Source organism: Lytechinus variegatus, chromosome 4 (genome assembly GCF_018143015.1).
Source record: "Lytechinus variegatus isolate NC3 chromosome 4, Lvar_3.0, whole genome shotgun sequence".
NCBI classification, from domain to species: Eukaryota; Metazoa; Echinodermata; class Echinoidea; order Temnopleuroida; family Toxopneustidae; genus Lytechinus; species Lytechinus variegatus.
Window position 1 is genome coordinate 51,586,662 of NC_054743.1, and position 17,236 is coordinate 51,603,897.

The window sequence follows — 17,236 nt, forward strand, 5'->3', positions numbered from 1 at the left end:
GTGCAATTGCTGATACTGTTCAAACTTGACATACACGTATGGAAGCGGTTGATCCAGGTAGCAGATAGCTGGGAGTACAGCTTGAAAATAATATCATCTGCGCAAGGAACCAAAGTCGGACAGTCAGATTGCCCCTGTTGCAATGGCTGTGTAATGGAGCAACGTTGAGGGCGCTATACACAAGTGCCATGCCAAAGGGGGAAGAGAGCGGGTGAGGTGGGGTTGGGCAGAGTGGGGGGGCAGGAAGGTTAGAGAGTACTTTACAAACAGAAGGCCAAATCTCAGCTCTCTTCTAAAAATGTGATTTCTGGATTATAGTCATCCTGCAAAATAAAACAAATAAAGCACAGGTCAAGTTACAGAGAAAACAAGGATTTACCAGCTCTAGGGTAAAAAGAATTTATCATGTATAATAGTCCACAATCAAGAAAATGTTGCAATAAGATTAGTCTAAGAATAGTGTGTGACATTTCAGGAGCAAATTTACACCATACAAAGAAGTGATAGCTTTCATTGTTCTATGAAATCAATATTTATAAACTGAAATAATATAATGACAATATTAAAGACTATGAACCACATTAATCTAGTAAAAGAAATGTCTTTTCTTCTCATTTCATTCTAAATTTAAGTGGGGGAACTTTTTAGTGCAAAATTAAAATAAAATTTGGATAAAGGTCTTCTATCTTGTTTAATCTGGTAAATGGTGCCCCTTAAAATCAGAGATTTGTCTAATGTACAATGATTACGGTATAGAAACAAGTAATTTTAATCAATACTACGTGTATAACAGTACTAATGAGGTTATCTACTCACATCTGATTTCATATATAGATGATGTTCCCAAACACTTCCTAAACTCTCTGGGTTCTGAAGGTATTGATCTTCTTTTAATTCATAAATTTCATATGCACATTTCATCTAGAGGGAGGGAGAGAAAGAAAAATAAAATGATATAACCGTGGCTAATATATCAAGGAGACTTTAATAGCATGAGTACCAAATGGCAGCTGTAAATTCCTAAAGCAGCCCAGAGAATAAATATGTTGCTTTTGATGTGGAAGGTTCAATGGTCCTTCCCTAGTTCATCTACAACCAATATATATTATCCAATTAATAATAATAGTCAGTTCTTGCATAGCGCATTTACACATTATGAATTACATCTCTATGCGCTTCCAAAGGACAATTTAAAATCTCTCATTGCATTCAAGTCCGTTTACCACTTCGTCTAATTTCCAGTCTGGTGATACCAATTTCATGTTATATCCACTTGACCCAATATCATTTAGTCTACATCTATATAGTTAGGTGAACTTATGTATGAATCAAACTTTCATTTGGCAAAATGAAAAATAGTAAGTAGACATCTTGACATTGGATTTGATGTGAATTTAGACCAAGTGAGAATAGACCTTACATGTAAATATGGACACCATGATCTCATAGCGCCCTCCCTCAGAGGATATAGGAATATACACATACAGATTTGTCAGAGGTGCGCCAGCTGCAGATCACCAACGCATGCAAGGCAATTGCTTCAGCCTCAAAGATGGCACGCCATGGCATCAATGTGCAAGGTCCAGCAACTTTGTGAATAATGTGTGACATATTGAGGAGCCGAAACCTTGGATGTTTTTTGCGATAAATGGCGCTACAAAAATGCTATTCATCATCATCATCACCATCATCATCATCATCATCACCACTATCATCATCATCATCACCACCACCAGCATCATCATCATCACCATCCTCATCATCACCATCATCATCATCATCATCACCACTATCACCATCATCATCATCACCATCATCATCATTATCATCATCATCACCACTATCACCACCATCATCATCACCATCATCATCACAATCCTCATCATCATCATCACCACTTTCACCATCATCATCACCATCATCATCATTATCATCATCACCACTATCACCACCATCATCATCACCATCATCATCATCATCATCATCACCATCATCATCACCATCATCATCATCATCATCATCACCATCATCATCACCATCATCATCATCATCACCATCATCATTATCATCATCATCATCACCATCATCATCACCACCACCATCACTATCATCACCATTATCATCATCATCACCATCATCATCATCACCATCATCATCATCACCATCATCATCATCATCATCATCATCATCATCATCATCACCACTATCATCATCATCATCACCACCACCACCATCATCATCATCACCACCACCATCATCATCACCATCATCATCACAATCCTCATCATCATCATCACCACTATCATCATCACCACCACCACCATCATCATCACCATCATCACAATCCATCATCATCACAATCCTCATCATCATATTGTTGTGTAAACCAAATGGCTTTGATTTACACAACAAAAGACTCACATGATGGTAGACCAAATGGGTTTATTACCAATAAAATCAAAAAAGAGCTTACCTGTTTTGCACATTTCTTAGGAGGCATCATGCCTACATTGGTAGCTAGTCCTGGACATAGAACACTAGATATAGGCAAGAGACCGGTCTTACTTGTATTTGCATTGTGCTTTTGTACTGCAAAATAAGAAACAAAGAACACTGTTAAATCTGGGGCCCCGTCTTACAAAGAGTTACGATTGATCCATCAATATAACTACAGAAATCCATCAGTGTCATAATTTTTTCTACAGAAAATTTGAACAATGTCCTTTGCAAACAAAGAGAAGCACAGTGAATTTTCAAGACAATGATGAATGCATGAATATACATCATTCATAGCTAGAAAATATTTTGAACAAACATGCATAATAGATGTTGACATTGCTGGCTGTCCTTTGTTGCGATCGATTGGATCAATTGCAACTCTTTGTAAGACGGGCCTACAGGCCTAGATAACAAAACAAAAATATTTCTGTGTTTGTATGATCTCTAGAATCACAATGCTGCATTAAAGATATAAAGGAACTTCGTCTCATGCTGCCCTCTCTGATAAAAGAAAAAAGCGTATCAACCCAAACTGCATTTTGAATGTGTTCATCTTTTACCACTTGTTTTCTTCTTCCAGTCCAAATTTCATTTTTTTTAAACCTGCTATGAAGTTTGCAGGTTAACCATCATGCTAATGCATTGGCCCATACATGTATGTGCAGTTGTGCTGAACCCAACCAGAAAAAAAATTCAAGTTCTGCCATCTTTTAGATATTCGATTGTGAAGTCAGGATATAAAATATTACATTCAATAGAGTTTGTTTCTCTGGCTTGCTGAACGTTGTAGTGATGTTGCCTACATTCAACACTCAGCAAGAAGGAATACATTTTCTGGTGGGTTCACAAACATTTTTTAGCACCACTGTTAAATGACAAATTTTGTTACTTGCTTCCTTTTGTCAAAGTATGCCAGTTTGGTGTTGAGCATCTCCCTAGAAAGAATGAAGTCACATTGGGCTATTCAATTTAGAGCACTGATTAAAACTAGTTTAACCCTTCTCTTACTCGACCCTTTTGGACCAGGGGCCTGTTGCAGAAAGAGTTGCGTTTAAACGCAAGTCAAAAAATCAATCGCAAGTCCCAAATGCGCGCTGTTCATTGGTTGAAAATCAAGTTGTGCATGATTTTTAGAGTTGCAATTGATTGCAACTCTTTCTGCAACGGGCCCCAGGACATTACACCATAATGTAGTGTGACCCCAGGATTCCTTGCCCGGTTTGAAGGATGTTGCAAAAGGATAGAGATCTATACAAAAATATTAAAGGAAAAATAATTCAAAGATCTGTGATTCTGAAAAAAAATGTGAGTCATTAAAGGAATAAAAGCACAAAGAGGGAGGGGGGATGGGGTCTTTGAACTGACAAGATTGGCTTCCTATGGGGGCTGGTGCCCTTATTTGCTGGAGCTCCTATGAGTACTGAGCTGACCGGGCTTGCCCCTTAAATTGTCAGTGAACGGTGCAGCATACACAAGGGTACCAAGCCCCACCAAGATGTAGCTGGGAACTTCAGTGGTGGTAATGCAGGATGGTACTTGTAGTGATTTAAGATTTCTATTTTTATCTAAGTAGCTGTTTGTAATGTACATGTATAAAATTTTGTTTCCAAAGGAACTGTTGCTGCGCTAGCGCCATGAGCGTCTCTGGATGGTGTGTGCGCTCAATAAGATATCACTATTATTATTATCATTTAAAGATTCCAAACCCGCCTCTTGGGTAAATGATTACAAACCTGCTAATATGACTGCTCTAAATGCTAAGTAAGCGTTGATACTGTCTGATACATCCATGGGTACCCTCATAGTAGGGGCTGATATAAGGTACTTGATGGGTGTGCCTTGATTAAAACCTTCCCAAGATGTCTTCTCTGTGTTGCCCCAGAACTGCTGACATGTTTGTATAATAATTGCATCACCCTGAAATTTAAAATAATAATAATAACAATTTTATATACCACATATTTGCAAATTGCCTCTAAGCGGTTAAGAGAAAGGAAATATGAAGTATAGACGAAATAGAAATACTTTGCACAACAAAATGAATCAAACCATATGACATGATCCATTTAAAATTTAAAAAGATGAGTTTTAAACATAAATTTTGGTAAGGATTGACAAAAAGTTGAAAAGATATCAGCAAACATATTCAAAAGATGATCTATAAGAATGGATAGAGATGTACAGAGGTGTTGTCGCCAAGTAGGTTTGTCTGAAGACTGTAGATTCCAAGGTACAACGTCAGGGTTCAATTCCCACCTAATCACTAACAAACTTTGGCAAGTCATTTGATCTCCATTTGCAACAATCAACCAAGGAGAGGTAATGGGTACCTGATATGGTAAAAAGCACTGTATTGGCAGATATGCTAAGCCCGGGGTAATAATATGCAGCTCTTGTAAATATTTGAATGAAGTGCTACAAAAAAGTTGCATATCATTATCATTTAGGCTTTACAAAAATTGTCTATGCAAGCATGGTTAGGTTTATCAGGATGGGATTATTGATATGATAATGCCTCTATGAAACAGTCAACATCCAATATTCAAACTTACCACTAAAAGTTCACCATCTTTCTCTGTCATGATCAATTTTTGTAACCTATTCATGCTGTAATAAAAAGAAAAATTACAAAAATATTTGAAATCTAAACCTTTCCCCCACAAACATTTACAAGAAAATATCTGGAGATATTGGATATGTTTTCAAAATATCTTTGAATCAGCAATATTCCTCCTGCAATATGAATTATGTAAAACATTTTGACAAAGTGCCATTGAAATAAGCTCAAACTAAAAATTGAATTATGATGAAATTAAGAAAGAAATATATGATTTTTTTTCGATTAGCATTATATTTGTGTAACAGCTGTGCATGTTTTCATGAATGTGAAATGAGAAAAGTGATGTCCACACTCTCCTCTTTCTTTTGTATTTTTATTTTATAGAATCGCCCATTATGAAATGTTTGACTCAAAGAATGTAACAAGTGGAATGCCTCTGGCCGTCTAACCTGCATCACACGATTCAACATAGCAGCAGTGCTGACTTTGAAAACTACTATAACTCGCAAAAGATGTTCAGTAATACTTGGTTACTCTTATTTCCACGTTTTATGAACTGGACCAATACACTAACAGAAATAGGATGTGAATTCAACAAATACCCCCAATTCGGCCAAAGTTCATTGACCCTAAATGACCTTTGACCTTGGTAATGTGACATGAAACTCATGCAGGATGTTTGGTGATACTTGATTAACCTTATGTCCAAGTTTAATGAACTAGGTCCATATACTTTCTAAGTTATGATGACTTTTCAAAAACTTAACCTCAGGTTAAGATTTTGATGTTGATTCCCCCAACATGGTCTAAGTTCATTGACCCTAAATGACCTTTGACCTTGGTCATGTGACATGAAACTCTAAAAGGATGTTCAGTAATACTTGATTAACTTTATGGCCAAGTTTCATGAACTAGGTCCATATACTTTCTAAGTTATGATGTCATTTCAAAAACTTAACCTTAGGTTAAGATTTGATGTTGACGGCGCCGTCGGAAAAGCGACGCCTATAGTCTCACTCTGCTATGCAGGTGAGACAAAAATTTATTATCTACATTAGTATGTGCAAGATAATCATTGTGTACTTTTAATGTACAGAAGCTCAATCAGCCCATTCATTGCATACCGGTATTCGTGGAACATTTTAAAAAACATCCACAAAATTTGCCTTTTAAATCTTAAGATTGTCTTTATAGTTTTTAATTTTTGTCACAATACTGTTCCTGGGAGTTATTTTGACAAAGCCATTCATTAAGGTTACCATGAACTCCCATTTCATTACAATGATCAATGTTTGATGTAATTGAATTAATTAAAGTCATTTCTGATATTATTTGCAAATATATCAGATGTTGATGAGTGAAAAAAAACTTAAAGTATGAGTTTGTGAAAGCTTTATAAAACCATTCCTGGGATATGATAAATACTTACAGTTGCCAACCAAAATGTCTTGAGTATGCTAAATCAATGCCTCCATCCATGTAACCAAAACTATTCGCTGGAGAAACCTGTGGAAGAAATGAAAAGAATTTTAATATTAACCCTTTGAACCCGGAATTATTAGGGGCGGCTGTGACCTATACCCTGAATTATTTGCACATAAATGTCTTATCGACCACATTCACACAATCCCCCATGTTTCGAGACCCAACGGCACCTTCCCCCCGCTAGTACCCGGACCGAGCCGGCTGAAGTTGTTTGGCTTCTCGTAGACCTAGTCTACAATCAGAAATATCAAATTTAGTGTCTGTTTTGGGCTCAAAATCTCTGTTTTCACCAAAGTTAGATGTACCAATTGCTTCCCCATGGTAAGCACGTGACTCGTCACGTATTACACCGTGTGTTACCGCACATACGACATGAGCAACCACAAAAAAGTGGCATATTTTGGCCATTTTTTAAGCTAAGTCCTTCCGAAATCATTGCCGACATTGACTGAAATTATCGACTAAATATTCCTACACGTACTAAAAGATGACGTCAGTTTAGAAGATCACCTGATATTTAGAATCCATGCTTTTGAAGTCACATGGCTGTCGGCCTATCGGGTATTTGCGCGTTTACTGGCAGGCCGGTATTCCGGCCTATCGGGTTCAAAGGGTTAAAGGCAGTTAGAAACTTTATCTAAGATTTAAAAATCAAAATTACCTTCTACCAACTGTGGTAATCATAGTTACAAATATTCAGGTATCAGGAATCAGCTGTGCTTTATAGCCATTAATTTACGAATTAGAAAATTCATGCCTATAGATGTATAGCATATCACAAAAATATTACCGGTATTCTAACTGGCAGTATGCATAGTTCACATAGTAAAAATACAACCATCTGACTACTAAAACTTCACATAAAATAAAATCTCTGACCTTTGACATCTCACCTTGATACCAAAAAGACTCATCATATACTCATGAGCTAGCTTTGAAATTTACCTCTTAAACAGTTCTTCAACTATCATGATAAAGATACATGTATATTTTCAGGTATAGGATGACGACTGCAAGATATGACCTCATGATCTCAATCTATTCAAATCAATGTCCATCCAATTTAAATACATGAAAAATTTTACAGTTGATTCCCCAAAAAGTTTCTTCCCTTACCACGAGGACAATACAATTCAATGCATTTAATGACATTTGTGACCTTTGACCTAATGATCCCACATTCTACTTACATACATGTAGATGATTTTTTGTTCTCCCCTACACATGAACCTACACTTGAAATTGAGCCCTCAAATGGTTCTTTACTTCCCGTTGGAAGTTGGAACAAAACAATTTTGGATATATAATGACCTCTATAATTTTTAACAATTAACATTATGACCCCAAAATCTAACCAGATCAGCGTCCATCCATAATACATACATGTACATAAACCAATTTTGAAGTTGATTCACTGAACGGGTCTTTGTGAGAACAAGATATTTTCATAATGAACTCTGTGTCTTTTGATCTCATGATCTGAATCTAGTCAGATTATCATCTCTAGTACATGTACATACATGAGCAAAGTTAGAATTGAGCCCGCGAATATTTGAATAAAAACAACTGGATTACCGGAGAGATGAACCAAAACGTTAGATCTCCAGCATCCATTTCCAGTATGCAGAGGCATAAAAGTGAAATGAAAACTACAGAGTACATATCAACAGTGTTCCTACTTACTATTGCATCTGCCGCCGGTGCATTCTTAAAAATATCACCTTCTGAAACCTAGAAAAGTAATAATGAAGAGACAATGACAAAATAAACATTATTAGTAATACAATCCATACATTGCAGACCCCTTGTATAAACATGGAATTACAACATGTAGACAATGTTGTTTGATACTGACAGGTTACTTCTCTAATATAAAACAATTCATATTATTCATTTAGGTACAGTGTGCTTGTTTTAATATTTGCTTGAAACATTGTCATTCATTTTTACTTGTAATTCCACACCTGAAATCTGTTCACCGTACCTTTAAAACACACTGCCTTGCAATCTCAAAAGGGAACAAGTCACAAATCATCAAAGTTTTTTATATAAGTTTTTGATATTTTCTGATTTCACCTACAGTACACGTACATGAACAGCATATTTAGTCTGTTTGTTTGATTATTCTGTTTTGCCTTTTTAATACAAAAAAGGAAAAAAGTGGGGATTACTGTACATCTGTAGTACTCTGTAATATGATTTTATTGGTCCTTGCTTGTAATCAAATCAGTGACAATATCAGGGAATGCATTTAAGGTAGGTGAAAATGAAACATTCTGCTCTTTTACAAAACTTAGCAATGTCACTTTTCTCTCTTGCTTGAGTTACTTCTTTTTGTCAATTAAGGGCAGGTAGGTGTCACACATACATGTATGAATCAATGTACAAGTAGGCATCTCCTATTGTGTTTACCTAGCTCTACAGGTATTTGCTTTAACTACATAGCACACTTGACCCTGGTAACAATACCAGGTGCATTCAAATCATTAGGATTTATTACACCTACATGTTCATGTAAACACCTACTTGTACTCTGCACATTAACTCAACAGTGTGGCACATCTCAAATGAGCAAGTACACATACATGTATCATGTTATGTACAGATCATTGTGTCATTTCAATTTTCATGGTGATTTGTGTATACACAATACATGTGCATGTATGTACTTTTGTGCATACTGGGTCTGGGTGTCCCATAAAAAAGCGCAATGTTGGATTTCATATAATTTTTCTGACTGCCCCAACCAAATCATAATGATGATTCTTCTTCAGTGGTGATTTTATGTTCAATGATGCTTGTCAAAATATCTCATTGTTGAATTAAATGAATACAATATTGTCAAAAAAGAATACAATATTGTCACTTTTGTTCTTATCAATGGACGTTTCCCTTTCATTTTGATTTAGTTCTGAGTTGATCGATGGGTGGACTGATGTTGATGACAATGATGGTAATAATGTTTCATAATGATAATCGCGGTGGTGGTGATGATGACGATGATATTGATGGTGATGATGGTGATAATGCTGGTGATGGTGATGATAAAGATAGATAGTGGGTCGTTGTGGTTTAGTGGTAAGACTCTTGTCTTTTAGTTTGAGGGACATGGATTTGATTCCAGCCAAGGCGTGTTTTCCTTCAGCAAGAAATTTACTCACATTGTGCTACAATCAACCCAGGTGATGTACATGGATGTGTAAATATGTGTAAATGGATACCAACAGGAAGCAATTCCTCAAAAAGCTGTGAACACCAGAATCGGTACACTAGTAACGCCAGGGTATTAAGAGCGCCTTGAGCACCTCAAAAGGTGGATACATGTGCATGCGCTTTAGTTATGATGATAATGATGATGGTGATGTTGATATTGATGACGATGATGATGATGATAGTGATGTTGATATTGATAGTAATAATAAACAGTTCTTGTATAATGCATATCACAATTATGAATACTGTCTCTATGCACTTCCAAAGGACATTGATGATGATGATAATGATGATGATGATGATGGTGATGATGATAATGATGATGGTGATGATGACGACAACGATGATGATGGTGATGAATCTGATGATGAAGGTGATGATAACGATAATGATAATGATGATGATGATGATGATGATGATAATGATGATGATGATAATGATGATGATGATGGTGATGATGACGACGATGACGACGATGGTGATGATGACGAGTGATGGTGATGATGATGATATTGATGATGACAATGATGACCACAAGGAGGATAAGGAAATCAATAATGAGTAGGCCAATGATAACTTACCTCTACTTGATCACAACCCTTAAATGTCTCCTTCCAAGATTGAACCAGCTCTTTGTTAATATCCCTCAACTTGTACATAACACCGGCTGGAGCAGCTGTAATGATATCAAAGACAAACTACAATAGTGAACTCATGTCCACCAAAATAACTGCAACTGAATCAAACAAAAAATGTATGCTATGTACATGTCTGTGATGGTTCCAAGATGTTTGCTCCGGAGACAAGTACATGTACTCGACTATAAATTCCACACGCTAATCAAATGAGTCAAATGGCTATTAAACTTCAACCCAGAATTCAACACTAAACACTGCCCTAAACCTCACCCGTAATGTAATATAAAACCCAACTGCACACCTAACCTTAACCATATATATCGTAGACGAATTGTCACCAGACCAAATGTTGTGTCGCTGTCCGTGCCATTGGTGTCAATCTCACTGGTCAAATTCTAAAATAAGGTTCTACATTCCAATAAACATAAGAAGGAAGGCCTAAACCCATCGATCACTTGATGCTGAGCCATGCCCATGAATAATGTTTTTGGGCCATTTTGGTTTACTGTAACACCAACACTGAACTTGTTATGAGTACTTTAAAAAAATATGGAGTTTCCAAATTTGTTGTTCTATATCTGGTTGTCTATTTTCTGTTTTGTCCCAGCACACATGGTCTAATCCTAGTTGGTCTACAAGCATTTCATCTCCAAACCATTTTGTCTGATTTCCATTTATACCATTTCGCATTTTGTCCAATTATCATTTTAATAGGCCATAAAATACCCATTTGTCTCATATTCACAAGTTACATAACATCACTTAATCTAAACTGGGTTCACAAAGGCACTGCACAAATTCCACTCAGTCAAAATGAAAAATATTTTATACAGACTAGCTTCAATAATCTTTACTAATTACAAGTAAATACTTAAAGAGAGAGATTATAGCCCATCACATCAATTGATGTCAGGATCCAAAGTCACAAAATGGCAACAGAAAGATCAATGAAAATGTTATATAATTATAAACAAGATTCCCAGCTTATTACACATGTCCTTCACAGGCATGTTATAATGATTGGCACAATCACAGAGAATGTACAGGAAATGAACATGAAAATTTGAAATGAATCGACCATTCACATAGCCAAACACAAAACCCCCCAGGGAATGTCGTGGCAAGCAGGGAATAATCTGAACACTACATGTATGTGTGTATCTCACTCAGCCACACACAGATAACACCGTGTTCAGATTATCCCTCGTTTACTGGGTTAGCACCCAGAGATCTGTGTGATTGCTCCAGTGAGTCCAGTTATTTAAAACTTTGATTTTAGCTTCCTGTAGCTTCTTTGCGAACAAGCCAATCGCTCTGAGGGAAATTTGTGAAAATAAAAATCTTGTTTAATCCCAGAGGGGCTATAGCCTCTCAGTGATATAACCAATCTCTTTTTGACGTGTGCTACTGCTTTGTAACATTATTGAAGCTAGCCTGTGTGAAAAAAATTGTTCATTTTGACTCAGTGGAGTTTGTCCAGTACCTTTGGGAAGTTTGACAAGTTTCTTTTGGAAGCCAGTTTATATAGTTTGATGAAGTATTTATGAACCGGGTACATGTAGGTGGCTTTTCATACAGTTGTTTGCTAGTTATGAGGGACTTTCCAAACGTCTCGTGAACCATTCTTAGAGGCTTAATCAACATTGATATATAGAGCTCACACAGAAATTTGACAAATAAATACAATCATCATGGTGACAATGAACCTGCCCACATTTTGCCTGTGGGTACCAAATTTGATGACAATAATATGACGTAGTAGCCTGACTCTACAGAATCTTAAGTATTGTCCAGTATCACCTGTTGGGGAATACAATTTTAGAGTAATCTGGATATATTTTGTAAACCTAACCCTAAGACCCCCCACCAAAAATGATAAGCATCTTCTCTTCACCTTCTAATATTGCTTCTGTGTGCCAACTGTTATGACAAATTGGAAAAAAAGCAGAAGATACAGGTTTTACCAAATTTTCAAAAAAATATGGAACTGCAGCTGATAGAGCGCTCACAAGTAAATCTCTGCGGCGGCGAACGTGGCGCGACAAGGCCAAATCCACAGTATCCTCCGAACTCTGTTCGGGGATTGGCAAAATGAAAATCAGTAGTACAGTAGTAGACCAAAATCAATTCAACCACACTGATAGTACAAATGGGTTTAGCCTATATTAGATTATCTGATTAGGAGAACACACCAACTGCTTGTAAACCACGTGATTTACATGTAAACAAAAATATTTAGGCTATTCTGACCTTTGACCTCTATCTTGGGACTGGTCGTCTGATCCACCTGAGGTTTATTGAGTAGGATATCCTTCCTCTTGATACCAGTCTTTATATCAGTGGAATCTAAAGATAAAATGCCATCCATGATGATGGCTTGTTGGTCCTCCCTTCTCTCAGAGGTCTAGCTCTTCTGCAGGTTGCGTCCGTCGCAGCAATTGATGCGGACAAGCTACCAAGTGTTAGAGGTTCGTTTGATGATCGACAAATGTTCTGTTTCTTCATCTGTTGAGAAGAAAAAACAGCAAAAACAGTTACAATGTATAAGAATAACAGCTCTAAAGCTGATTTGTTGAATTCAGTATGTGTCCTGCACTTAGCAGGTCCTAACAAAGGATCATATTCATAGTTACATGCAGTTATAGTGAAGCAAATAAAATGATCTTGGGACTTGGGTTTCTCAGATACATGTACATGTAAGTAGTGGGCTATACAGAGGTCGAAGGGATTTTTCTTGTCATTTCTAATTTTAACTCCAACGTCCCATCAGATAAAAATTGACCATCAAAAATACAGAATATGCATCATACATGTACTTCCAAAACAGAGGCTTTGCATGTAACATTAGCCCAGATTAAAGGAGGAATCTTTGAGACTGTCTGTCTCTGCAGTTTACTTACCAAATTTCTAATCATTCTGGTGGGTTTAAAGTAGAATGAAACCATTGGAACAAGATAGCTTGTGTGAAAACAGAAAAATCAAAGAAAGAGATCAACAAAAGTTTGAGAAAAATCAGACGAATAATGAGAAAGTTATGAGCATTTGAATATTGCGATCACTAATGCTATGGAGATAGCAAATTGGCAATGCGACAAAGATGTGTGATGTCACTGTGAACAACTCTCCCCATTACTTTAGTATATTTCACTTGAATTGCCTCTTTTATCACATCTATCCATAAATCATGTGTTCTTCCTACATGAGGGCATGTAATACATATTTTTTAAGAATACATCATGGATAAAGAGTTTGTATCATCATAAGAAAAAAGCAAAAAGAGTCATTTTGAGGTTATTTTATAGTCCACCAAAGGGAAAATTGTTCATCAGTGACATCACATATCCTTGTCGCATTGCCAATGGGAGGATCTCCATAGCATCAGTGATTGCAATATTCAAATGCTCATAACTTTCTCATTATTTGTCCGATTTTTCTCAAACTTTCTTTATTCTTATTCTTTGATTTTTCTGTTTCTACACAAACCTATTTGTTCCAAAGGTTTCATTCCCCTTTAAGTAAGAGTCCTTAAATTCAAAATGACAAATTATAAAAACATTCAAGGGAAAGATAGAGACAGTGAATTTCTGGTCCCAGTAATCTATAAAATGGATTTCTTTCATTTCTTTTATTTTATGTTATGCAAAAATCAATTCAATTCACCGTTCCAAAATGGATTTCATGTTTTCCATATTATACCAAAACAGAATTTCCATTTTGAAATCAAGTTTGAGACAAAATTAACCATTATTCAATGGGGGGGGGGTGGTCAAATTGAGGCCCACTTGATCAATTTTGTCACCGCAAAATTTATTTTTACTGTGCCGCTTGGTGACTAAGTCTTCAACATCTTTTGAGAACAAATTTATAACGCTTGGGTATTTGGTTCTGAAATTACACAACAATTTTGTAAGTGCACGACAGACCCAAAATTCATATTGTTCAAAAACGTGATTCCATGTATGGTAGTGGATCGTATTACTGAACACTTTCCATGAATTCAATCATATTCATATCAAATATATTTTTCTCAAAAAATTCACCAAACTTTCACCATACACAAATACCTACAAAAAATTAAATTGTACAAATTTTGCAGAAATTGTTTTTCTCTTGTACGATATCTGCTTCCAAACGGACCCCACTTCACATGGGAAATATTCTGGTCACTTGAAAAAAAGGTATTCAGACCTGCCAACTTCTGGGAATGAAAAATTGTATTCTGTGATCAAAAAAATGTATTTCCCCAATAAAAGTGTATTTCATAAGAAAATGTGTGGCGCACTCGCTTACCACTGTGCTTCGTCTGCTCTTACAGATGAAAAAAAAAAACACATTGAAACATGTGAATATTTCACCCTGGTTTTCAAAATGATTGAAAAAAAAGTTACCTGAAATTAAATTTGATCTAATAATCATGTTTGTGTAAGTTTTATGAAATGAGACATTTTATTCAATTGTTATTCATTTTTTTAATTGATATCAAATGTTAAATGAATTGTTCATGTATAATGTTTATTATTTCAATATTTGTAACTGTTAGTGTTAGATCTATTTACAAACTTATATTTTCACAATTGTCCATCAAATTGAATCGCTCAAGGAAGAATGAAGTTTATCAAATTTGAACAGAATTGGCACTTACTTTTAATCCCATTAAAGACTTTCAATCTTGATAATAATTTTTTGAATATTCAATGCATTGCATGCTGATGTTAGAAAACTCGCCAGAAAATTCCATTCATTTCACAAATTCACATGTCGCGCCAGCACAGTCAATCACCACGACACACATGGAACTACTCCCGTATCACTCACCAAAAAACCCTGCCGAAATACAAATTACGTCATTAAAATTGATTTACATATATCTGCACCATATTTCCAAAGCATGCGACGGAATAGTTCAGATTCAGGAAGCGGGGTCCCCGAAAATGAACTAAAAATGTAGAAATCTGTGATCTTTTCCGAGTTTGCAAACTTTATTTTCTCACTAACTTATGATCGTATCTTCAAAATTCCAATAAAGAACCAAATCAGATTTTTTTTCTTTCTTACGGCGATATCAGACTTTGCAAATTGAGAGATCCCAGAGCACGAGAGCAAATCGCTCGCCAATCTTAATTTTTTTCGCAATTCAGCACCCATAAAAAGAGTAAATATCAAGAAAATTGATGCTGCAAATGTTCAATCAAAATCAGAAAAAGGGAAGCGGGCGAGGACGAGAAACATCACAATTTTTTTTTTTAGCCAAATTTTGAAAATTGTAAATAGTAAAAAATTTCATGCAGCCGCCAAAATAGATGAGCGCGAGGAAGATCAACTATTTTCTTTTTTTACTTGGCCTCATACCTCGCATAACAAATGAACAGTACGTAGCAGGAGATTTTGTGTATGTGCTATTCCAGTATACCTAGAAAGGAAACGTGTTCTCACCTATTCACTTGTAGGCATAATAAATTGCACACGCGGGCAATGGAAATGGTCTCCTGTTTACTCTGTACACAATGGCAATGCCACTGGTGCAGGACTCGCGCTCATTCGTTGCACAAAGAACAATACTACATGAATTGCGAAGCATCCCACCATCAATAAATGAAAAAAATAATATCTGGTAAACTTACAAACTATTTTCACCACCATCACAACAAAGAAATACAATGATTTTAACTTCGCAATTAGGAAAGCTCGGTCGTCTGAAGTCTTCCTCTTGAGATATCTAGCTAGGCTAGCTCAACGAATTAGAGGGCGGCATCACACAAGCGTGTTGCATGCCCTGTGATGTGATAGCAAGTCAATGGCGAATTTTAATAAAAAAGTTTATTGTAAAAACATCAGCAGCAGTGGGAAAACAAATGAAATATTGCTGAAAGTAGCAAAGTTCCATATACATGTAGATGCACCGGCCCCCGAATACTAAAATTGAAAATAAAACATGAAGAAGTTTCAAAATTATAGCTAGCTAGCCCTATAGGCTTGTAGGCGCTTGTAGGCCCTATACCTTCATTATATTGTATTATATCAATAGATAAATCATTTCACACCAGTTCCTGGTAGAAATCTAAAATATGCATCATCACGAACCATAAAAAAGAATTTTGTGCAATGAGGCAGCTGCTAGCTCGTACCCTATATAGTATATGACGTCACAAATAAAAAATAAATTCTAATGACTTTCTTAACATTTGATTTTCCTCAAACGTTCGACAATGCTGTTTTTACAACAATTACTTTTCGTCAGGGTAAACTGCAAAAACCCAGGTGTTGGTTTAACACTAGCCAGGAATCTATTATGTCCACACTAGATAATTATTGTAACAACACCAGTTTAGAATCAAACCGATACTGTTTTAATACTACTTGATATTAAACACCTATCTGGTGTTAGACCAAAACCAAACTGGTAGTATTAACACTTCTCTGGAGTTGACATATAAAGATTCCGGCCGGTGTTAAATCACACCGGTGGGTTTTTTTTTGCAGTGTAGACTTCCCTTTAATGATCGATGCTTGAGAGATTAGATTTGTTTCAAACATGTCAAAATTCTGTTGATCTTTTATTTTCCTTTCTTTTATGCATATCCAATATGGCATTCGCGAATCCACGGGGGCTTCGATCGGAGCCTTATATTTTAATGTGAAATGAATATTTGCCGTTTATCTTTCAGAAATATACACCGGAAAAAGATATATTGACCGTCTATATAGTTGAGTCTTCATTAATAAAATTTAGCCAACTCAGTCATCATCCCCCTTTTATTGGTGTAAATTGATCTTGGTTTATCAAACAACCATTCTTTTACTTTCTGTAGACGGAAAATATTAGACTGCATGGCTACATAAA

General features: G+C 36.0%; 1 protein-coding gene across 2 annotated transcripts; it reads right to left on the bottom strand.

Moving 5' to 3' along the window:
* Window positions 1-239: 239 nt before the first annotated feature.
* On the bottom strand, window positions 240-16,140 carry LOC121414278. 2 transcript variants are annotated; one of them, XM_041607396.1, is made up of 10 exons: window positions 16,017-16,140; window positions 12,646-12,900; window positions 10,339-10,433; window positions 8,228-8,275; window positions 6,489-6,565; window positions 5,052-5,106; window positions 4,233-4,416; window positions 2,474-2,589; window positions 817-921; window positions 240-323 (listed from the first exon to the last, which is right to left on the bottom strand). In XM_041607396.1, the coding sequence occupies exons 2-10, from the start codon at window positions 12,761-12,763 to the stop codon at window positions 282-284; spliced, it is 840 nt and encodes a 279-aa protein (XP_041463330.1). In that variant the 5' UTR covers window positions 12,764-12,900; window positions 16,017-16,140; the 3' UTR covers window positions 240-281. The 2 variants fall into 2 exon arrangements, with proteins under 2 accessions (XP_041463330.1, XP_041463332.1); XM_041607398.1 differs by lacking the exon at window positions 16,017-16,140 and adding an exon at window positions 15,829-15,961.
* Between the last annotated feature and the right edge of the window lie 1,096 nt (window positions 16,141-17,236).